Genomic DNA, 24243 nt, shown 5'->3' on the forward strand with positions numbered 1-24243 from the left:
TAAAGGAACCACCCCCAATGGAGAGGGCTTAGTATTTTGACAAAGAGAGGGGTCCCCAGGATTTGAGAGCAGGTAGTGGCCCTAGTTGGGAGAGAGATTGTTTGAAAGAGGGGCTGAGTGGCTGGGTGAGGCCAGAGGCCAGCGGGATTTCCTTCAGCTCCCGCCACTCGGGTGGGTGGGACCGGATTGCTGGAGCTGGACACAGGAATCTGCCTTTGTTTCCAGCTGAAGGGGAAATGCCACAAATCCTGCCCCTTTCCTACCCCTCCAGCATCCGTGCCCAGGTTCTGCCCTTCCCACTCCTGGAGGGCCTGGGACTGAGGGCTCTCAACGAGCTCTTGTCTCTAAGACCCTCTCTTCCGCAGGCCTCTGCCCCCCGTTTCCCAGGGCAGATCACTGGCACAGAGGTAGGAACTAGGGGATGGGGGTTATTCAAGGCTGGTCTGGAGGAAATAAGCACAAAGCCAGATTTAGGCTTGGACTACCCACCCCTCTCCTTTCCCTGAGAGGGATCATGGCTTTTCACAGTTCAGGAAAATGCTTAGGTCTGTAAGGAGGACTCGAGGGTCAGGCTTGGCCCTCCCTCCACCCCCTCACTCCTGCTCCAAATGGTTAGACAGACTGCCGCCTCGACCACAGTCACACAGGCAATGATGGAGCCAGCTGGCCAGGGGACTGCAAAGTGTTGGGGGCAGAGGGGATAGGAGGAGGGGACGGAGTAGGGGAGTGGGGACACTCTATCTTTATTTTTCCCTTTGTGAGTCTGTGAGTTTGTGTACCTGTGTTATGAAGTGTTTTTATGTGTGCTTGTGTGTATGGCTTCTCTGTATGCAACTAGGAGTTTGTGGGCCAATGGGCCTGTGTGCACGTCTGTGCCTGTGAGCCTGCAGGCCCCTGTGGACCCCTGGCTGACCGTGTGTCTGCAGGCGACAATGCCTGTGTGACTATGAGTGATGTTGCACAGTCCATCCAACCCCAAGCCTTGCCTTCAAGTCCTCCCTTTGGATGTGGCATCTTCCTCAACCACAGGAAGCCATGGTCCCTCTGAGGAGGCAGAGACAGGTCTGAATCTCTGTGGGAGCCCTAGTCAGATGGGTTTCTCCGTGTAGCCTGCTGAAATCTGACAGGAGAAAGGCCTCAGGGGTCAGGGCAAGGGATGGACTGAGGGACAGAGGGGAAAGAGGGGAGGGGCGTGGCTGGCCTGGTGCTTGGTGTGGTGGAAGATACACAGATATTCAATCATTTGGAAAAGTACGACTGCTGGAGTGGAGGGAATCCTGTTCAGGTGCCCCAGTTTGGGAAAAAATGAGACACAAACCAATGACCCCCCCACTTGTCTTTCTGTTCTCTCCACATATAGGTACTCCTTTGCCTTCTCTTAACCCACTGAGGGTCTCGTAGGCTATGACTTGGAATAACCAGGGAAATTGCCACTCCTGGAACCAGGGCAGCCCCTGAAAACAGGAGGGAGATGATAAAGGTCTGAGTATCCCAGACCTTGGTGGAGCCTGAACTCAGTTCTTTTCTATACACACGTATTGAGCCTGTGCGGGTCGGGCACAGAGCCAGGGGCTAGGGAGACAGACATGGCTTCTGCCCTTGCAGGAGTGAGGGGGGCACTCATCTGGAGTCCTCACAGCCTGGCTGACAACCGAGCGTGCATCAGGACAACCAGCCTTGCAGTCCCCTCTGGAGGATCCCCTGTATGCGCGCGCGCGCGCGCGCACACACACACACACACACACACACACACACACACACACACACACGGGGAGCAGGATGGCTGGCCGTCAGTGCTCTGGCAATGAGGGGGTTGCTGGGGAGGTACCTGGGTTTGGGGTGAAGAGCTGTGCAGAAGCGGCTCTGAGAAGGATGTCTTGGGTAAGTGTGTGTTTTCACTTCAGGGGCCCCCAGAACAGTATCCTAGAATCACAGGGGAGGGCACGGGGTTCCAAGGACACGTCCGCTGGCCTCCTCCACGGAACTGCCCCCTTGGCCGTTTCCTTACCCGTCGCCGCCCAGCGCAGTAACAAAAGCTACTGTTTACCGGGCGCTGACTGTGTGCCAGGCCGTGCTCAGTGCCTCGCATGCCTCTCACTGTTCTGGCTGCACAACAGCCCTGGGAAGTAGCGATTATACGTTATCACCCTTTGACGTTACAAATGAGGAGACCGAGGCCGGGAGAGGACCTAGTCACAAGAATGGTAAGAGGCAGGGCCGGGATTCAAACCCAGGTCTGTCAGCCATAGCAGGACAGCTTCGATGCGGCCTGTGTTCTTCACATCCTGAGGCAGTGTCCTGGGTTCCTTGGCCTCTGCTGACAGAGATTCAGTCTGGAAGCCTCAGGAGCTGGGCTGGAGGTGTGGAGAAGCTGGGATGTGAGAGGAGAGGCTGACTCAAGGCGGCACAGGCCCAGCAGCCCACGTAGGCTTCTCTCCTCTCTGGTGGCCTGAGAGGCTGTCAGGAGCTGTAAGAGGATTAGAGAGAAATGGGTTGGCCTAGGACTCTAACCACCCTGGAGATGGCCAGGGATGGAGGGGTGGGTTGTCTCCAAGGTGGAGAGGCTCCCTCTGCTGGAAAATGTTGTCTGACCGGTGGCCCAGGCACTAACCCCTGCCCTAAGGAGCTTCCCCGCCCAGATCCACAGAATGCCAGCGAGCGGGGAGGAAGAGGGCCACAGAGGGATTGTTCTCTGGCCCTGAGGAGGCCACGGTCATGCCTCCGCCCCCCACCTTGTAAAACTCAAGCTGGTTGGAAGTGAGAAGGAGAAGCTCAGAGAACCAGGGAGCCCAGGCTGTGGGCAGGGCCACGTGCAGCAGTGGAAGGACCCAGGCCTCAGAGTCCCACAGGCCTGAACTCCAAGCACCACTCAGCCACTTACTAGCTGGTGACCTTGGGCAAGTCGCTTAACCTTCATAGGCCCAGTTCTTCTCAACTGTAAGAGAGGAATGTTGTGAGGGTAAAATAGGATAATGACAATATTAAGGTCAGGTGTGGTGCTGAGTGCTGTATTATCTCGTCTGATCTGATTCTCACAATGGCCCTAGGTGACATGTTTTTATTACACCCACTCCACATATGAGAGCCTTGAGGTGACTTGAGGCTCAGAAAGGTCCAAAAACTTGTCCAAGGTCACAAACCAACTCCCAGGCTGAAGCGTGTAACCCCCATGCTGTTCCAAGCCTGTAGATAGAGTTTCTTTCCCTGCCTGTGATGCCCAGCGCCAGGCTGGCTTCATACACTTTGAATTTCAACAGTGGGTGGGGAGGAAAGAACTCTAGCTCCATCCTGAGGGCCTGGAAGCAACTCAAACTCGGTTCCATAGCACTTTATGGTTCAACTCTTGGCAGCACTTTATGGTTCCCAGAGCCTTTTTACTCATATTAGCCAATGGAACTTTCCAATAACCCTGTTTGCCCCCCTTTGACAGATGAGAAAACAGAGGCAAGAGAAAGTGAAGTGCCTTATTCAGGATCACATAGGCAGGAAATGGCAAAGTTAGCCTTGAACGCCTTCTGGTCCACCACAGTTGCCTTCAGAACCCTCTGGGAGAAATCATACTGTCTAATCTTAATAGACGTTGTCACCTCAGAGTGTGTGTGTGTGTGTGTGTGTGTGTGTGTTCCCCTACTCAAAGAACAGATTTTTTAAATTAATTAATTAATTAATTTTTAATAGAGGTATAGCTCATTATAATATTATATTTCAGTTTCAGTTGTACAACATAGTAAATCACAATTTTAAAGATTGTATTCCATTTAAAGTTATTATAAAGTATTGGCTATATTCCCTGTGTTGTACAATATATCCTTGTAGCTTATTTATTTTGTACATAGTAGCTTATTTTATACATAGTAGTTAATCCCCTGTCCCTATCTTGTCCCTCCCCCCTTCCCTCTCCCCACTGGTAACCACTAGTTTGTTCTCTTTTATCTGTGTGTCTGTTTCTTTTTGTTATATTCACTAGTTTGTTTTATTTTTTAAGATTCCACAAATAAGTGACATCAGACAGTATCTACCTTTCTCTGACTTATTTCACTTAGCATAAAACGCTCAAAGTTCATGCATATTGCTGCATATGGCAAATTTTCATTCTTTTTATGGCTGAGTAGTATTCCTTTGTGTGTGTGTGTGTGTATATATATATATATGTGTGTGTATATATTATGTATATATGTATCATATCTTCTTTATCCATTCGTCTTTTGATGGACACAGCAGATTTGTTTTTAAGTTTTTCAAAATTTGGTAATACATGACTAAAAAGTCGAAACATTCTGTGTGGAAGAATTCCAGATAATTGATGTAGATGTTTCACCCCCTGAGGAGATGGAATATAATTCCCCAATCCTTAAATGTGGGCCTCATAGAATGACTGCCTTCTGAAGAGTATAACATAGAAAGAGGGGAAAAGGGTAACATGGCAGTGGAGAAACCTGACAAACACTACCTCAGCCAGGTGATCAAGTCATGTTCATAGTATGTACCCTGGATATCATGGGAAGAGGATGGCACATCGCCTCTGTGGTCTTCCTCCCAAAAACCCATAACCCCAGTCTAATCATGAGTAAACATCAGACAAATTCCAACTGAGGGACAGTCTACAAAGTATCTGACCAACACTCCCCAAAACTGTCAGGGTCTTAAGAAACAAGGAAAATCTGAGAAACTGTCACAGTCAAGAGAAATCTATGGAAACATGATGACTAAATGTAATGTGGTATCCTGGAAGGAATTCTAGACAGAAAAAGGACATTAGGGAAAAGCTAAGGAAACCTGAATTAAGAATGGATTTTATTAATAGTAACGTATTAATATTGGTTCATTAATTGTAAGAAGTGTACTACACTCATGTTAACAAAAGAGGACACTGGCTGTGGGGTAAGGGAACTCTCTGCACATCTTCACAACTTTTTTGTAAATCTAAAACTGTTTATTTTTTAAAAAGGTCTAAAATTTCAAAAAGATACTCAGTGAAAAAGTCTCCCTTCCACCCTTGATCAGCTGCTCAGTCTTCTCCCCCCCCCCCCCCCCAAAACGCTGTATTTCTTTCCAGGAAGGTTCCAGCATGGTTTGTTGTTAAGAGTCTGGCCTCCACAACTGAATGGCCAGCTGTCAGTCATGATCGCTGCCAGTTTCTAGCTGTGTGACCCTGGACAATTCCTTACCCTCTCTGTGCCCTATGTCCTCAAAGATAAAATCCTCATAGGATTACTGGGAGTGTTAAATGTATTAATGTATATAGTAAGCACATTGGAAGTGGTTGCTTTTATTATTACAAATAAACAAGCCACAAATATGTTCAGAAAAATATCCAAAACTTATGAGTAAGGCACAGAAAAAAATTACTAAATGCCCTTTCCAAAGTATTTTAGATCATTGGCTAATAACCCCACCTATGGGTCATCTAGGGGAAGTAACTTTGTTTGATTTACTATTTACTATTGATTAATGCCTTGACTCTATAAAGTTAAGAGGTTAATCTGTAGAAGATTGATAGCAAATTGTTTTTGTCTGATAGGAAAAAAAATTATGATTTTATTGCCAGGTAGGAATTAACTTTTGTGTATCTAACTTTGCAGTCTTATTCGAGCATTCTTTTTTCCCCTGAATGTCAGTAATAGTCCTTCATTTCTTCCTCTGATCCATCCTACTGGGTTACTCATTAAGCAGCTAAATGAATCTTGATACTCACTACATATTTGTATCAGTCAAGTTCATCTTGGTGCAAATTTTACTTTGACAAATAGTAGCATGCCATACACACTCTTCCACACCTTTGTTTTTTTTCACTTAATATATTTTGAACTTGGTTTCATATCAGAACATAAAAAGCTTCCTTACTCTCATTTTGCCACTGTATAGAATACATCATATGGGTGTGCAATATTTACACTCAAAATCAATTTAGCCAATCCCCTATTGATGGACACTTAGGTTGTTTCCACTCTTTTATTGCTGCAGACGATGCTGTATGAATAACCTTGTACACAGGTTGAGAATAGAGTCACTTAGACAGAGGTGGATGGGAAAGTAGAAGAGGCTCTAGAGGACAAAGGAGCCTAAGGGAGGGGCCTGATTACCTGCTCCCAGCCCAGCCTAGCCCATCTTCCCCTGGCTCTGTGCCAATCCAGCCTCCTCCTGCCTCCTCCTCTCCATCCTGAGCTCCTGGTATCTCCAGAGAGGAAGGGCCAGCCTTCGATTCCCTGAAGACCTGGGCTCTGGCTTCCACTGCATGAAAGATGAGGGGGCCTTGGAGAGGAGGATCTTGGGGGGTAGGGGCCTGGGGCTGGTACTATCCCTGGGCTGGAGCCACTGAGGGCACATGCTCAACACACCCTGAGGGCCCTGGTAGGGGACAAAGACCCGAGGCCCAGGGATTTCCTGCGGGGGTTGGGGTACTGGGGGAGGGGGTGGGGCAGTGCCTAGCAGCTCTGGCACAGACTTGCTTCGGGTGCCCAGTGCAGGTGGCTGGTCAGGGCACAGGGTGTGGCAGGCAGTAGTGAGGAAGGGACTGGCCAGGCTGGTTGTGACGGTCACAAGGTGGTCCAGGACACCCCCCTCCTGAGGAGACTGGACAAAGGGGAGGCTCAAGGTGGCCTGCAGTCGTTCAAGGAGAGATGGGGGGGCCTGAGCTTGGGCCTGGGCCACGAGCCCGGGCAAGGCGGGCCACTCAGGCTGATAATGCTGGCTGAGCTGCTCCACTTGGGGCCGCCGCAGCAGCTGCCGGATCCTTTGCACTGTGTCAAAGCTGTCAGTCAGAAATGCCCACTCCAGCGCAGTCTTGCCCCGGACAGGATCCACCGCGGTCAGGTCAGCACCTGGGTGGGGGGGCCACAGGGGTGACATGGGATGGGACAGGGAATGGTGACTTGCAGAAAGGCAGATTCTTTAGCAGAAGGACTAATTTAGGTTAGATTCAAAACCACAGAGTCCCATCCTGTCGCACTGTGGCCCTCAGTGACTGCAGCCCAGGGACAGTACCAGTCCCAGACCCCAACCTCTGGTTTACGATTGATGAGGAAATTGGAGTCCAGAGAGGGAAAAAGACTTCAGAGAGGCCGACTGCAGGTCTCCAAATCTGGAGCAGAATAGAGGCCTCCTGAACCAAGGAACTGACCAGAGGGGCTGTGTGTGAGTTACCCAGGATGGGGTGGGGGGTGGCTCGAGCTGCACCCTCTGGGGCAGGTGGAGGGGGGCCCTGCTGGTTCCCACTCCTGGTTTTTCTCTTCATCACCATAGCCCCCTAATCCTTGTGGGGGTGGGGGTGGCAGTCACTCTGAGACAAAAGAGGGGGTGTGGAGCTTCCTTTCTTTTCACCCCAAACCCAGTCTGATGGGATGGGAAATGGAAAAGCTGGAGGCTGGGGTCCTCTAGAGAGACCATCACAGGGCAGCACCCTCTCAGGGAGTAATGAGGGCCCTAGATGCTACAGGCAGTGTGGACTTCACCCCAGAACAACTCCGTATGGCCACATGTCTCAACTACACATCACTGCATCCCTGGCACTCTAGCTTGTCCGAGTTGGAAAGCAGCCCAGAGAAGGCCATGACCCTCACTACACTGGTGAGGCCAAGAGAAGGAAACCGTTTGCCCAGGGTCACTGAGCTGGTGGCAGAGCCAGGACAAGAACCTGAGAGTTTGGTTCCAGATACAAGCCTTTTTTGTATTAGTTTCTCAGCTGGTCTAGGTTATCCATCCTCCCAAGCTTTCTTTTCTGGGACAGTCATTCACAATGTAAATAGAGCTATCAACTTTGTTGCTTGTGAGAAGCCCCAGCACCCTTCCCTCCTCCAGATCAGCCTAGATTAATGCTCCGTCTCCACCTCTCTCCTCACTGCAACGATGATAGCTGACTTAGTGTCCGGTGGAGGGGCATGGTGGAGAAACTGTAGGCCACACATCCTAGTCCAGGCCCCAAGCACCTGCCATGAGGAGGGCAGCCACGCATTCCAAGCGGTCCCGCATGGCAGCCTTCATCAGCGCTGTTAGTCCCCGCTGGTCCCGGCGCTCCAGGTCCAGGCCCGCGTAATAGTTGATCAGAAGACTCACCAGAGGCACATGGCCTGCAAAGCACGAAAGGCAGGGCTTGGTTTCTCAGGAAAGGGATGATGAAGCCCCAAACCCACCCTCCACCCAACATGGCCGTGTCTGGGGTAGGAGAACGTGGGTGCAAAGAGTGTGGGGCTGTGGCTGGGTCTGGAGGAGGGTAAAGGCAGAGGGTGGGGTCAGCAGCCTCGCACCTGCTTGGGCAGCCAGCATGAGGGCTGTGTCCCCTTCTTTGTCCTGCTGGTTCACATCCAGGAAAGGACAGCGGCTGAGTAGGGCCACCACACTCTGGAAGCCTTGGTAGCACGCAACCATGAGGCCTGTCTGGGGGAGGGGCAGCTCAGCCCCTGTGTTTTCCTCCAGGAGCTCCATGGGGGCCATGTGCCCTCTAAACCCACATCTGTCCCAGAGATGCCCCAGCCCCTGTGAAACCCCAATCCCACCCTCTCCCTTCCTCTTGAGGACCCAGGTAGTGGGTGTCGACCTGAAACTCTCAGGAGGAGTGTGGTGTGGTGAGGACACAGAGGTGGCCCTGCTGCCCCAAGAAGCGCCCAGGGTAGCTCACCCTCCCATTGCTGTCCACCTGGGTGGCCTCCTCTGGGAAGACTCCATCGTCCAGCATGGCTTGGAGCTGGGCAGGGTCATTGCGGACACAGGCCCAGTACAGGGCCCCCAGCGTGCAGCCTGGGGCAGAGGTCTCATTGTCAGGGGAGGACAAAGCCTCAGATGTGTCCAGGCCTCCCTTCTGCAATGGCAGCTCCTCCTCTTCCATCCTGGGGACGAGAAGTTGGCATCTATAACACAGAATGAGGGCAACACTGTCTCTCTGGATCCCAAGACAAGTTCCAGCCCCTGCAAATCGCCCACCTTGCCCTGGGGAGAGCCTCCTTCCGCCAGGGTGTCCTGTCCTATCCACCTGGGAGAGAGGACAAGGCCCAGGCAAGGAGGCTGAGTGACAAGAGCCCTAAGAAGACAGAAGTCATTCACTGTAAGTGAGGAACCTAGTGAGGTCCAAGGAGGCAGGGGAGGGTCTTCTCTTTCCCAGGGGACCTTACCCGGGTTGGGAGGATCCCTAGGAAGTGGTCATTGCTGGGCCCCAGCCTGGAGCCCACAGGATCCCCAAGACTCCTGGCAGCACACTCACCAGGTCTCTGGAGAGTCTCGAGTGGGACTATCTCATCCCAAGAAGTAGCGCAGGTAACAGATGGCTGCCTCAAATACCTCGGGGGCTGAGCTGGATCAAGCCGGGTCAGTTGGGGATGGGAGGCCGGGCGGGGTACGTGCTCTCAGAGCTGAGCCAACCAAGACCCGCCCCAGATCCTGCCCAGAGTGGGCGGGGCCCGAGTCAGGACGGCTCCTCCCCCGCGGAGGCAACTCTAAGAGAAAGACCCTCCTCCCCACCCACGCACTCACCTTCCGCCTTCTGGACCGACTTCCCCAGAAACAGGCCCTTCGAAGTAGAAGGGGTTCCAAGGTTTCCGAACTTAGCCCTTCCTCCTCTGGTGGAGCGGGGCTTGGTGAGGGGATGGTGGTGGGAGAGGGTGTGAGGGCAGACATCTCACTAAACAGGGGCTGGGACTAGGGAGTGGGAGTTCCAGGGGTCTCCTGGACCTATTTTTTTTGAGGTTTCGGGGAAATTAAAACATAAAGAACTACTTTAATTAGGGGTAAAAACGTTATATTAAGTTTAATGGATTAGTTTTGGTGTGATAAATTAGATGTGAAATACTAAAATTGTATCAATATTAAATTAATTTGATTATTTAAATTAAACCATGTATTTATACTTGTTAAATTAATAATAAATTCTTACATTAATAATAAACTATTAAATTAATATTAAATATTAAATTTAGTGAATTGGTTTTGGACCTTTGGTGTGGAGCCAAAATGGAGCCCATCATATTCTTCTGTTTATATCACGATGTCTCTCTTGTTTTCTTTTACTTTATTTGGTTTATCTCATTCATCCCTGATCCCCACAGCCCATGCTCCTCCTTTGCTTTACCAGTTGACATATATATCCTTGAAAAAATACATTTCAGTGAAAAAAGGTAGTGATTTGTGTTATGTTTTGACTAACACCTTAGACTGTGCTACAGAGCTCATTATGTTTGTTCTTTTCACTCAGGGCTGCTTTGGGCATCTGTCCTTGTTGCTTTCCGTGGAGTGTATCAGTCAGGAGTGCCTTCGGTTGTGAGCTGGAAAGCTGAACTAGCACCTCCCAGAGTCTTGTGAGCTAGGAATCTGTGATTTAGGTTCTGCTTTTGTGTGAGGCATAAATTTGGAATACAGCTAAGTAACATGGAACATCCGTTTTGCTGTCACAGATTGTGACAGATGCAGGGGGGTTCTGGTGAGCAGCTTCCTGAATCATCAGCTTCCTGTAGTACTGACTGTTGTTTTCCTGATCACAAGCAGGGGTCATGTGCCTCTCCAAGTGGGGAGTTGTTCCTGCACCTAGAGCCTGCTTGTCCATTTAAACTAGCCAGATTTATTTCTGTTCTCTGCAGTTGGACCCTAACTAACACGTGGGTTAAACAAATAGAGATTTATTCTTTGTACATGATAAAAAGTTCAGTCCCCCTAAAATTCATATATTGAAGCCTTAACCCCCATTGTGACTATATTTGGAGATAGGGGTGTTATGGAGCTACTTAAGATAAATGAGGTCATAGGGTGGGGCAGTAATCTGATAGGACTGCTGTCTTTTAAGAAAAGGGAGACACCAGAGCACGTTCGCTCTCTTTTTCTCTCCTCTCTCCTCATTGCCCAGCCCCCACCCCACCCCGATGTGCCTACATGAGCACAGTGGAAAGACCATGGGAGGATATAGTGAGAAGACGACCATCTGCTGTCCAAGGAGAGAGCTCTCACCAGAAACCAACCCTGCTGGCACCTTGATCTTGGACTTCCAGCCTCCAGAACTGTGAGAAAATAAATTCCTATGGTTTAAGGCTCCTAATCTGTGGTATTTGTTACGGCAGCTCAAGCAGACTAACACAAGATCCAACCTTTTCTCCAACTAGTGAAATCACCCCATCTATTAAACAGTTCTCTTTCCCCTGATTTGTAGTATCATCTTTATCATATACAAACTTTGCGTTCTCTTTAATGTTGTGCTCGAGTTCTCTTATTATTTCATAAAGTTTTCCTTTATGTCCTTCAATAGTGTTAATTTTTTTTTCTCCAGCTTAGGTTGATTCCTAGCTTCTTTATAGTTTTTCTTGCTATTGTAACTAAAATCTCATGTTTTTGTTTTTGTTTTGCTTATTGCTGATGTAGATGCAGTTTTTTTTCTCTTTGTCTTTCTTAGACTTCGTATATGCTGAATCAGATTAATCACAGTTCATGACATAGTCTCATTACTGGTCGCTGTATAGTCTGCTTTTGTTTAGTTTATTAGTTAATTACTTTTAATAAGGCAATAAGCACCCAGAATACCTCCTCTAAACAAAAGCTAGAACTTCACAATACACTCCATAATTCCCCCAGTATATCCCCTGCCTCTCCCCACCCAAGGCAGCTGTAATCCTGAATTTTATGTCCATTATCTTGTTGCTTTCCTTTACATACTGTTTTATTGCACCTTTAGGTATTCCTTCAAAGTGTATATATTATGTATATTACACATATACATCCTGGTTGTTTTATTTAAAAGAATATAAATGCCATTTGTAGTCTTTGGCTGTCTACTTTTTATCACTGAATAACGTATTGCTAAGATTACTTCATACTGTTGTGTGGTGACAGTTGCTATGTGGCACTCCATCGTGTGACTACACCACGGTTATCATGCTGCTTTATTGATGGATATTTGAGGTGTTTCTATGTTTCTGCTACTACAAATTGTGCTGCTGTGAATATTCTTTTTTTTAATGAGAAATTTTCATTTTGATATAAAAGCGGTCCTGTGCTTGATAATGTCAGTTGGGGAATCACACAGAACAGACCAGACACTAGCATTTAGTAAAATCCAGTTTAAAATTATAGAGCACTTTAAGTATAAAAATAAGACTTTTAATTAAAAAAGAGTATATATTGTAAACCGACTGTAACTGAATTAAAAAAAAAAAGAGTATATAGCCCTGGATACATCTACAAAACAATTGAAAAGTGTAATGCAAGGCTACATCCTGTTACGGGGTCCATAAGCCACGGGGCTCCCAAACTTCACAGGGAGTTTGATACTGAATATTTTGAGAACTTTTAAATAATGCAGTTGATCTCCTTCTCAGACAAGACACATTTGAAAGGAGTATTAGTGAGTCTTAACATTCAGAGGCTCTTCTGAAGTGATGGAGTCCTCCTGCCTGTGACGCAGAGGACAGTGGGACTGCCTGAAGGAGAGGACACAGCGGGATGCTATTTGAACAGGTGGGCATCTATCTCCATCCATGAGAGATTTACATTCACTGGCGCATGAGGGTTTGAAACCACAATTGGAATCTTCCTTTTTCAGCCGGCATCTTCTAATGATTCTGAGTATAGTTAAAATGTCCACGTTCCTCCGAAGTGGGCAAGGCTGTGCCGAGCTCCTTCCACCATTTGGAGGAATCCCCACCCTTGGTCTATCCTGGCCACCACCTGGCCTCCTGGGAAGTGGCCCCCTGGCTGAGAATCCAGAGACTCCAACTCCTCCCTGCTCCAGGACATCGGGGCGCCCCCCTTCACCTGGGGGCAGCCCCCTTCCTGCGCAGCTGCTCCTAATCTCCTGCTCCCAGGAACCTGCAGCTTCTCTGGCTTCCACTGTCACCACCATGCCGCCTAGAGTGAGGGTGTCGAGACCCGAATCCACCCGGCCTCTGATCGAACACTCTTGCTTGATTGTATATGCAAGACTATTCTTTGAGTGTATACCTAGGAATGGAATTGCTGAGTCAAAAATCATTTAATTATGCAATTTGAGGAGTTCTTTTTGAAATTCAGGTAACTTTTATTTAAATTGAAAACAATGCTTGAAACTGCATTTAGAGTCAAAGCCCTTTTGCTTAGAAAAATCATTAAGGAGTATTTCTAGATAAGGCAGAAGTATTTCTAGTTTAACAAGACCAGATTTGTTTTGACCTTGGACTTTATTCTTTAGAAAAATTGTAGAGAATGGAGGAAAAAAAATGTAATTTACAGAAACCAGCAAAACAGTTTTCCAAATTGTTTGTACCATTTATACCCAAACCCAGTAACGCAAAAGAGATCCTGTGAATCTGTATCTTCTTCCACATTTGTATTGTCAGACTTTTTAATTTTGCCAATCAGAAGGATATAAAGTGGTAACTCATCATGGTCTTGATTTACATTTCCCTCGTAACTAATATTGTTGGACATCTCTTCATGCGTTTGCGGACATATGTAATAGAGTCCTCCTGAGTTCTAGCTGGGCACAGACTACCCAGCTAGAGAGTACGTTTTCCAGCCATCCCTTTTTTTTTTTTTTTCCATTTTTAAAATTGAAGTATAGTCCGTTTACAATGTTGTGTCAGTTTCTGGTGTACAGCATAATGTTTCAGTCATACATTTACATACATATATTCTTTTTCATATTATTTTTCATTATAGGGTACTACAAGATGTTGGATATAGTTCCCTGTGCTATACAGTATAAAATTGCTGTTTATCTGTTTTATATATAGCTGTTACTATCTGCAAATCTCAAACTCCCAATTTATCCCCTTCTACCCCTTTCCCCCATACATTTGTTTTCTATGTCTATGAGTCCGTTTCTGTTTTTGTAAATGAGTCCATTTGTGTCTTTTTAAAAAATGTTCCACAAATGAATGATATCATATGGTATTTTTCTTTCTCTTTCTGTCTTACTTCACTTAGAAGTACATCCATGTTGCTGCAAATGGCATTATTTTAGTCTTTTTTATGGCTGAGTAGTATTCCATTGTATAAAAACACAACTTGTTTATCCAGTCATCTGCTGAAGGGTATTTGTTGTTTCAATGTCTTGGCTATCATAAATAGTGCTGCTGTGAACATTGGGGTGCATGTACCTTTACAAATTAGAGCTCCCTCTGGATATATGCCCAGGATTGGGACTGCTGGATCATATGGTAAATCTATTTTTAGTTTTTTGAGGAATCTCCATACTTTCTCCATAATGGCTGCACCAAACTACATTCCCACCAACAGTGTAGGAGGGTTCCCTTTTCTCCACACCCTCCCCAGCATTTCTCCTTTGTGGACTTTTTAATGATGGCCATTCTGATTGGTATGAGGTGATACCTCATTGTAGTTTTGATTTGCATTTCTCTGATAATTACCAATATTGAGCATTTTTTCATGTGCCTATTGGCCATTCGTATGTCTTAATTGAAGAATTGCTTATTTAGGTCTTTTGCCTATTTTTGGTTTGGGTTGTTTGTGTTTTTTTGTTATTAAGTTGTATGAGCTGTTTATATATTCTGGGAATTAAGCCCTTGTCAGTCTCCAGCCATCCTTGAATTAAGTATGATCATGTGATTAAGCTCTGGCCTAAACTAACTCTATGTAATTGGAGATGATGGTGTGCTTAGTTTCTAGAAGTATCTTTAATGTGCTCTTCTCATCTTCCACCGTCTTTCCCGCTGGCTGCAGAAGTTATGGCTGGCACTAAGCAGTCATCTTGGACCATGAGGTAGAAGCTATATGTTGAAGATGAAGAAACCACAGAGAAGGCACCTGGTTTATTTTGTCTATACCTGGGCCCAAATCACACTGTCCTAATTACCATAGCTTTAAAATAAATCATGATATCTGCCAGAGCAAGTATTCCCATTTTCTGTTTCTCCTTTAACAATATCTTGACCAGTCTTGGTCCTTTTAACTATTGGAATTTTGAATCTGTTTGTCAAATGTGCCAGATATTTGAACATGGCCACAAATCCTTTGGCACTCCTCCTCCTGGGAGGTGTTCTATTTACCTTGCCCTTGAATCTGACTAGTCTTAGGGACTCATGGCAGAAGTAGTGACGTGTGACTTCTGAACCTGGATCAGAAGAAGCCTTTCACCAAGCTTCCACCTTGGTCTCTTGGAAAGCTCACTCTCCAGATACTCTCTCAAGTTATTCCCTCTCTGGACACAGCCAACACACTGGGGGACGTCCAGGTCACATGGGCAGGTCACTTGCAGGTGCTATAGTTGACAGCCCTAGCTGAGTTTCCAGCCTCCAGCCAGTAGCACCAGCATCATGGGAGTGAGCCACCTTAGGCATCCAGCCTAGTCAAGCCTTCAGGTGCCTCCAGCTCTGCAGCCAACACCTACTTGTGACCGTATAAGAGAGTCTTCTATTTAATCTGTGGATCAGTTTGAAGAAAACTGATACCTTTATAATACTGAGTCTTCTGATCCTTAAACATGGTATATCTTCTGTTTATTTAGATGTTCTTTAATGTCTCTGAGTAGTTTATAGTTTTCTCCCTAAAGGTCTGTGCTAGAGACTTATTGTGCCCACATGTATTCAGTTCTTCTCTTTCTTCCAGACACATGGAGGATTATACTTTCCCCCGTTCCCTTCAACTAGGCAAAGCTATGTGGCTAATTTGGCTAATAGGTTGTGGGTGAAATTCACATACATCCCGTTTGAGCCGGTGTGTTCACTTGCTGGTGTAAGACTCTCCAGCAGCTCTTTTTCTGCCTTGCTGATAGCAGAGGATGCCTCATATCCAGATGATAGAGCCACAGGATCAAAGCAACCTGGATTACCAAGTTGCCATATAGATAATCATTCAGACACATGGCAGATATTGAATGTCGGGGGGAGGGTATAGCTCAGTGGTAGAGTACCTGCCTCGTATGCACAAGGTCCTGGGTTCAATCCCCAGTATCCCCATTAAAAATAAATAAATAAATAAACCTAATTACACCCCCCAAAAAAACAAACAAAAAAAAGAGAGCGAGAAGTCAACCTTTTTTGTGTGTTAAGGTACTGATATGTGGTTGACTAATAGAACATTTTATATATGTTTGGATAGATTTATTCCTAGATACAATTTTGATGGTAAGTAGATAATATCTTTTTATTAATTTTTATTAATATTTTCTGTTTACTCCTGAATTCCATATTTCTATATATTATTTCCTGTATTATGTTTTATATTTTATGTTGTATTCTAATAGAATATATTTTTGGCATATTAATTTTATACGTAGCAAGCTTCCTAAACTTTCTTGTTGATTTTAATAATTTATCTGTAAATGCTTTTGGAGTTTTACATCTATATTCCTGGATGAGATTGGCCTATAATTTTCACTTTTTAGCACCTTTGTCAGATTTTGATGTCATAAAATAATAACTCATAAAATAGCCTCATATAGTTGAGAAGTGTTCTGTTTCTTTTCTGGAAGAGTTTGTGGGGGAATTGTGATTATTTGGTCCTTAATGTTTGTTACATCTTTCTAGTGATGTCAGCTAGGCTGTAGCTTTCTTGTTGGGAATATTTTTGGCTACTAATTCAATATTTTTCATGGTAATTGGACTATTCATTATTTTCTTTTTCTTTTTAAGTCAGTTTTGATAAGTTATGTTTTCCTAGGAATTGTCCATTTCATCCAAATTTTTTAATATATTGGCATAAAGTTGTTCATAATATCTTGTCTTTATGAAGGTGACATGTATAGTTAAGTCCCCATTTTTATTGTCATATCAGTAATTGGTGCCTCCTCTTTTAATTTTCTTTAGCAATTTCACCAAAATGTGACAATTTTATTAGTCTTTCCAAGGAACTTTTGATCTTCTCTGTTGCTTGTTTTCTAATTCATTGGTTTCCACTCCTGTCTTTTAAAATGTATTTTCTTCTGCCTCCTTTGGTTTATTTTGCTGTTATTTTTGTAATTTTTTGAGTTATAAATATAGATAATTAATTTTCATCCTTTCTTTTCTTTGAAAATCAGCATTTAAGACTTTAAATTCCTGGTAATCACTGATTTAGTTGTTCCATTTTTATATCCTCTTTGACCAATGAATTATTTTTAAGTATATTTAACTGTTAAACAAATGGAGATTACATTTTTGCTACTGGTTTCTAGCACTACAGTGATACAAAATTTAAAAATATTTGTATTAATTGAGATTTGCTTTATGGTTCAGTATGGTTAAATTTTGCAAAATATTTTATGTATACTTGAAAAGAATGTGTAATTTGCAGTTGTTGGGGGCAATAACACATTGAAAATATCTTAGAGGTTTCTGGTTTTCATTGTGCTGTTGTGAGTTCAGTTTGTTTCCCTTAAAGCTTGTGTTTTTCTCTTGCTGTCTTTAAAATCTTCTCTTTGTCTTTGGTGTTCTAAAGTTTTTTCTTAAATGTAGGTATGTATTTCTTATTGTTTACTTTTCTTTGGATTTTTATTTATCCTGCTTTTTGCACTTGTTGTCTTTTATCAATTATGGAAAATTCTGTTCAAGTATTGCTGCTGTCTCATTGTTTCTTTCCTCTCTTTCTGGAACTCCATTCAGACATGTGTTAACTTTATCATTCTATTACACAGGTCTCTTAACATCTCCTTAAGCTTTTCAGCTCTTTTTTTCTCTGTGTGAGGTAATTTCTTTTGAGCTGTCATTCAGTTTACTAATTCTGTCTTTGGTTGTGTCTAATCCGCTGTTAAATTTTCCATTTAATTATTTTAAAGTTCTGTGCTTTCATACTTTGTGAAATGTGGTAATGTTGTTATCATAGGCTGAACAATAACCACCCCTCCTCCAAAGATGTCCACATTCTAATCCCCAAAACCTGTGACTATGTTACCTTATATAGCAAAGGGACTTTACAGATAAGATTAAATTAAGGATTGATAGACTGGGAGATTATCCTGGATTATCTTGCTAATAGTCTTTTTTCCTTTTGTGTTTAGTTTAGTTTTTTGGGTTTTTTTAACTGTGAACTATTTATTTTCCCTGGAAAATTTTGTTGGAAGTTCCTTGACGCTGAGAATGAAGATGTCTTCTTTCAAGGAATGTGAGTTTGCTTCCACCTGGCACTTAGAGGTACTACCAATTCCACTTTAAATGGAATTCTTGACTTGGAGGGTTTTTTTGATTACCCAAGATAGTGTAAACTTGGGCTGCAGATCAGCTGAAGGATCAGCTAGTGGATAGAGGAGATAGAGCCTTGTCATCAGTTTAGTCCTGAGGAGGCTTTCCTTAAAGTCTTCTGGAGGTGACAGTAGGGTGAATTTATTTGGGGTTCAATCTTACATTCAGGGCATACCCTTTGGGTTCATAGCTTTTTAAAGAAATCTATGAAATTCCTCACCGTCATTCTGACAGAGAGAAAAGCTATGGAAATTGAAGCTCAAATTTGCCAAATTCAATAGCTGTCCTCAGACTAAAGCATCTTCCTTGCTCTGTTTCCCTGAATTCCTTCCCTTAGATTTTAACCTAATAAATTCTTTCTATCTGGCCAGCTCTTCTATGCTTTTAAAATAATTTGCATTTGTATTTTAACAAGCATTTTTACTGTTTTACTCAGAAAGATCAGTCCAGAGTCCAGCCAGTCATGTTATTGGAAGTAGAATTTCCTCTAATCATAATTAAAAATCAACCTAATAGGAAAATGGGCAAAAGACATGGTAATTAATTCATAGAATAAATAAAAATGGCCAAAATAAATCTATGAAAAGAGGCTTCATCTCACAAGTAAGCAGGAAAAGGCAAATTAAAACAATAATAAAATATTACTTTTGACCCATCAGCTTAGCAAAAATTAAAGATTAATAATATTAAATGTGTACACTGTTGGAGGAATGTAAATTAGTGAAGTATTTTTGGAAAGCATTTTGACAGTAGCTATCAAAATAACAAATGTACAGGCACATTAACCCAGAAATTCTGATTTTAGAAATCTTCCCCAAAACAGCACATGTGAACAAAGATAGACTGTATATACATTGCAGCATTATTTATATTAGTAAAAAAAAAAAAAAAAAGAAAGAAAAGAAACAACTTAAATGTTCATCAGTAGAGGGACAGGTTTGAAAAAATATGCATGTGCAGATTTTGCCTCTGTTAAAAAATAATAGGATGGGGGGAGGGTGTAGCTCAGTGGTAGAGCACATGCTTAGCGTGCACAAGGTGCTGGATTCAATCCCCAGCACCTCCATTAAAAAATAACTAAATAAAGCTAGTTATATCCCCCCCAAAAAAGTTTTAAAAAACCCAGCTTGGCTGCTTACATGTATGTAAATGCATAGAAAAGCCTGAAATAGCAGTTCCCAACACTGACTACACTGTGTAATCACTTGGGGACTCTTGAAAACAGTGATGCTTGGAACCTACCCCAGAGATTCTGAGGTAATTGGTCTGGGTCACAACTTGAGCAACAGGATTTTTTAAATCTCCCCCTGTGATTCTAACGTGCAGCCAAGATTGAGGACTATTGTAAAGAATGAGGCTCTTTAAAATGCTGACAATAGTTAACTTAAGGAAGGAGACGAGGGAAGAGATGAAAGGGGACCGTCATACTTTGCTTTTTCATGTTTGAATCTTCCACTGGGATCATTACTACTCAATAACAAAAGGGGGAAAGAAAAGAATCAGAAAGACTTCCCTGAGTTTATCCTCCTCTTTTTCCCCAACCTCTCCTGTGCACACAGACCATCATTCCTCAGTGCTATCTCTGTACTTCATTCATTCATTCATTTATTCATTCATTTAGTAACTGTTCATTGAAACCTACTTTGTGTCAGGCTCATATTTTGACTCTGGTGCTTTTCAGAGTCAAATGACCTCATTCTTGACTGTCTCCCTCGCCTTGGTCATCTCTGTCTCCTGCATCCAGCACAGTGTCGGCCACTCGGGACATGTGAATTTCCTGACCGTCTCTCCTCTGGCCTGAAGAACCCCCCAGCACGATTCAGGAATGACTGGACAGGGATTAGACTTTTTAACATGTAGTGAGAGATCCCAGGAACATCCAGGTAAAAGGGGATTTCACGTTTTGCTTTTTAAATTCTCTTCCTCCAAGCCTGGCTACCGCTAGCTAGTCCAGTGCAAACACCGCCAGCCTCGTCAAGGGTCCTTCTTCTGCAAGGCCACTCTCAACCAGCAGGTGGCAGCCCTGCGCAGGAATTGGGAGAGTATCCCCACCCCATGAAGTCGGGGCTATAGCAGAAGGCTCTAGGGTCAGGTGCAGAGGCAGGGTCTTGGCAGGGCAGGTGCACGGGGGAGGGTGATGGAGTTCCATTTTTGGCACAAAGCATGGAAGAATTATTTTTGTAGATCAGCTTTAGCCAATTTGGCTGGGTACCCAGGTTTATGAGGTTTCTTTTACCTTCACCCTGGAGCAATGCCCCTTCCAGGTCCTCGGGAGGACTCTATGTCCTTCCCCACCCCCACCCAGTTCCCCAGCCTGGGTCTTGACCCTTCCTGTGTGTGTCTTTACTGATAGGGATGCTGGTGGGGTGGGGGGAGTGGAGGTTGCTGGTTAATGTGTAAGATAATGGATAACATCCTGGGTGATACAGGTGCATTTCAGTCAGGTACATTTCCTTCTGGAGTCTCCACGTGGCGATCTTCAGAATTAACAGTGAAGGGAGTGTGTAGGTTATCCTCCTTTTGGTCTCTGAGCTGCTGGGGTCTGACAGGAGTTCACCAGAATGCTCTTTTCTTGCCACTCCAATTTCTCTTCAGCCCTGTTCTCTTCACTGCCTTCTGTTTGTCTTCTGTCTGGTTTCAACTTTTCTCCATCTTTGCAAGTTTTGATCTTTCTCCTCTCACTGTCTGGATCTTTCCATCTTTCTATCCTTCTAACTCTCTCTCTTAAGCCCTGATAATATGTGCTATCTGGAGCACCAGCTTGATTCTCTCTCTGTCTTGGTCTCTGACTGTCATGCCATATCTCCAGCCATCTAATCCTCTGGGCTGGGGTTTGTAGGAGTCCTGAGTGGAATTCAATCAGAAAAAAAGGGAGGGGTTTGGGGAGAGGGCAGTGGCAAATCTGCAGAGAGAGAGCTCAGCAAACTCTTGGGTCCAGTTTGGAGCACAGACCACTCATCTGTAGGGAGCCAAAAGTCCTGTCTTCTCATCCTCTTCCTTTCTATCAGGATCTTCTTCCAGCGTGACCCCCCCCTTCCACTGTACAGGCCTGGTGGCAGGTACAGCTAGGGCCAGCGGTCAGTAGGGAAACAGCCCAACCCAGTTTAAGGACTAGACATGGGATGGGACCCAGCAGGGTGGGGCGGAGAATGGAGGAGGTGGCCTCTGACCCCAGCTCTGGCCCCTTCTGGGGGTCCGGTGTGACCTGCCATAGGTCATGCCCCCTCCTCCCCAACCACAATCTACATCACAAAACCCACAGCTCGTAACTCAGAGCCAACCAAGGAAGTCTGGGATTGATTTAGGGCCCCCTCTGACCAGTTCACCCTCACTGAACTATGGCCCCTGGGGTGGGGGTGGGGATGAGGGTCATGGGTGAAGTTCAGGCAGGGGGAGTCCTGCCCACCACTCCATCATACCTGTTGCACTCTTAGTGGATTTGTGGGGGGAGAGGTCCAAGCACAGGAGTTCAAGTTTCTCACTGGCCAGCCCATTCCCTCTGGCTCAGCTCAGGGCCATGTCAAAGGAGCAGTATCCACAGTTTAGTAGTTGCTCATGGATAGCATCCTCAGGATTCAGGCCCCAGGCATCTTACAAAGCCAAGAGAGCCTCCTTACCCACCCAGAGGGCAGTCAGGTTGGTCCTAAGTAAGCCCCTCTGCCCATCACCAACCTGTTACAATGAGCTGCTCAGAGCCAGCTCTCCCTGGCCTGGGGTTCCACAGTCCACCACCCATTACACGTATATTTCTCCAGGAGTGTTTCAGGTTGTTGGTTTCCATCTATCCACCATTCCCTTCTGGACATATCACTGAAGAATCTCTTCCACTTGGAATGTTTTCAAACTTTTTTGACTATCTTCCACAATAAATACATCTACCTCCAGCCCCAGGACACATGAACATGTATATAACTAAAGGCAAATTTTTACAAAATTTTGTATTGCACTGTGATGTTTTCTACTCCATTCTATTTTGCTGTAAGGAAAAAAAAAGTTTTAGCAATAACCTAACAACTAAAGGGGTGACACTTAACAGTTTATAAGTAACCTCTTACAGTTTTATACCTTCATAAGTTGTAAAGCCTATTTTATAAACCGAAAAACCCACATCATCTTCATAAATGCCAGCGAAAAGGTAAGGCATGGTTCTTTCATTGACCCATTTTATAGACGAAGAAACACAGACTCTGAGAGATTAGTAGACCTGCCTGAGATCACCCCGTGGGTGAGGGGCAAGGATAGGCTTTTGAGCCAGGTCTTTCCTGGGCTGGTTTGTAGTCCCCTGTTCCCTGTGGCTTCTCTTTCTCCCTCTCCTCTACCCTCCCAGTTGATAGCATTGTCTCTTTCCAGTTTGAAGGCCATCCCCTTTCCAGGGGAAGATGAAGGGACAGAACAGCTGAATAATTCTGTTTTGCATGTCATCTGTTAACCCTGCACCATCTGCCAATTCCACTCTCAGCGCAGACCCTCTCTCCCTGAGAGGCCGGTGTGGGGGAGGAGGCTGTTGTCCTGGAGTCTGGACCTTCAGACCCCCCTCACCAAGGAGCTCAGAATACCCACAAAAAGCTCATTTTTCTGCTCAAAACCAACAGCAGTGAACTAGAATTTCAGGGTGTGTAAAGGAGTGGGGCAAGATGGGAGGAAGGACTTTCTGATGGCAGAGGGAGAAAACAATAGGCTCCCCCCTCCCCCACTCTCAGGGGCTCTGCTGTCTTCACACCCCTCACACCTCCACCTTGCTAAGGCTCCGGAGCTGCTGGGAGGGTGAGCAGATCTGAGCAGCAGGAGCCCTGCAAGCCACTCCGGGTGAAGGTAAAGTCAGCCCATCTTACAGGGAGCTGGGGCAGATTTATGGGGCCTCGGGTGTGGCCGGCTGTTACTCAGCCTCTGACTTTTTCATTCCCCAGCCTCCTCACCCACCCCGCCTCCTCCCCAAGAAGGCTTTTGTGCAGGACAATGAGGAATCTATAAATTCCGGGGGACAGGGATGTGGGGGAGGGGAGCACCCATGACTTCAGCTGGGCATAGATAGCAAAGGGGGGCCTCCGTGGACCTGCCACATCTCATCTGATCCATCTCCACACTGGCGCCCAGAGAGAAAGGTGGGCCAAGCCTTACCACTGTCTTTTATGATGAAGAAATTGAAGCCCAGAGACAGAGAGTGTCTCTAGTCCCTGTTTTGTTCACCCTATCTTTGAGTCCAGGTGTCTACACATCACTGTATTTATTTATTCTCTCTCATACTTCACCCCTGGTCATTCTCATTCAGTCAACAAACACTCGCTGAGTACTAACTGCCAGGCCAAGGACAGAGGGTGCAACAATCGGCATCTCCTGGCCTGCCCTGGAGGGGCACACAGCAGAGGAATGGGACTCAGCAGGGCCAAAGTGTAGCTCTCATCCCAGTTTTCAGGCTGACAGCCTGCACCTGATCTCTTTCCTCAGGAAGCCCTCTGCAGCGGATGGTGCACTTCCAGGAGCAGTTTTGAATGTAATCCCGTGGAGGGCTCTGGGAGTTAGGAACTGTGTAAGCCTCCCCTGACACTTTGCAGATGTGGCCCTGAGAAGGTAAGTGGTTGTCCAAGATCACCCCTTCGTGGGGAACAGAACAGCAGGACCCACGCCCCTGCCTCCACATAACAGCTGCAACCCTGAGTGCTGTGGGGACCCAGAGCAAGGCCGTGGGCTGTGGCCTAAACCTCTTCTTCTATCCACTGGCCCAAACCAGCCCTGTGTCCCAATGCAGACCCTTCCTTGGTGCTCTGTTCTCCTGTTCTGTTCCACCTTCCTGCAGGAGTTATTCGATGCCCCAGGCTCAGCCATATATTTACTCATCTCACCCATCTATTGTACAGTAACAATGAATTGAATGCTTATGATGCACGTGTGTGTTTGCTGACTGATCACAGATAGCACACTGTGTATGTGTCGGTGTGTCTCTGCTTGTAAACTGAGATTAGCATACACTTTGTCATACAAATTAAATGACTTAATGCCTGGCACATAGTAAATGCTCAATAAATGTCGGCTGCTAAGATTATTGTTACTGGCAACCACAGGCCTGCCTACAAAAATGAGGCATTTGGGTGAACACAGATGAATACTGGGATTTGCAGCTGGTCCCTCCCAGGGAGTAGCCCCGTTAGAGTTGAGCAGATGGACCAGTGTCCAGTCCATTTCC

General features: G+C 45.5%; 1 protein-coding gene, 1 long non-coding RNA gene and 1 other non-coding gene across 7 annotated transcripts; 2 read left to right on the top strand and 1 right to left on the bottom strand.

The window, feature by feature from the left end:
* Positions 1–261: 261 nt before the first annotated feature.
* On the top strand, positions 262–23453 carry LOC123619515 (uncharacterized). Of its 2 annotated transcripts, XR_006728159.2 has the most exons (4): positions 283–407; positions 10826–10978; positions 12288–12426; positions 12512–23453. It is a non-coding gene; the product is annotated as an uncharacterized LOC123619515 (long non-coding RNA). The 2 variants fall into 2 exon arrangements; XR_012510598.1 differs by having other exon boundaries at positions 262–407; positions 10826–12426.
* ANKRD33 (ankyrin repeat domain 33) lies at positions 5939–10685 on the bottom strand. 4 transcript variants are annotated; one of them, XM_010964314.3, is made up of 5 exons: positions 9194–10685; positions 8615–8843; positions 8244–8369; positions 7926–8066; positions 5939–6821 (listed from the first exon to the last, which is right to left on the bottom strand). In XM_010964314.3, exons 3-5 carry the CDS (start codon positions 8362–8364, stop codon positions 6100–6102), a joined length of 984 nt encoding a protein of 327 aa, XP_010962616.2. In that variant the 5' UTR covers positions 8365–8369; positions 8615–8843; positions 9194–10685; the 3' UTR covers positions 5939–6099. The 4 variants fall into 4 exon arrangements, with proteins under 4 accessions (XP_010962616.2, XP_074230955.1, XP_074230954.1 ...); XM_074374854.1 differs by having other exon boundaries at positions 5939–6231; positions 6426–6821; positions 8244–8843; XM_074374853.1 differs by having other exon boundaries at positions 8244–8822.
* On the top strand, positions 15791–15863 carry TRNAT-GGU (transfer RNA threonine (anticodon GGU)). Its single transcript has one exon. It is a non-coding gene; the product is annotated as a tRNA-Thr (tRNA).
* Positions 23454–24243: the final 790 nt, after the last annotated feature.

Source organism: Camelus bactrianus, chromosome 12 (genome assembly GCF_048773025.1).
Source record: "Camelus bactrianus isolate YW-2024 breed Bactrian camel chromosome 12, ASM4877302v1, whole genome shotgun sequence".
Lineage (NCBI taxonomy): Eukaryota > Metazoa > Chordata > Mammalia > Artiodactyla > Camelidae > Camelus > Camelus bactrianus.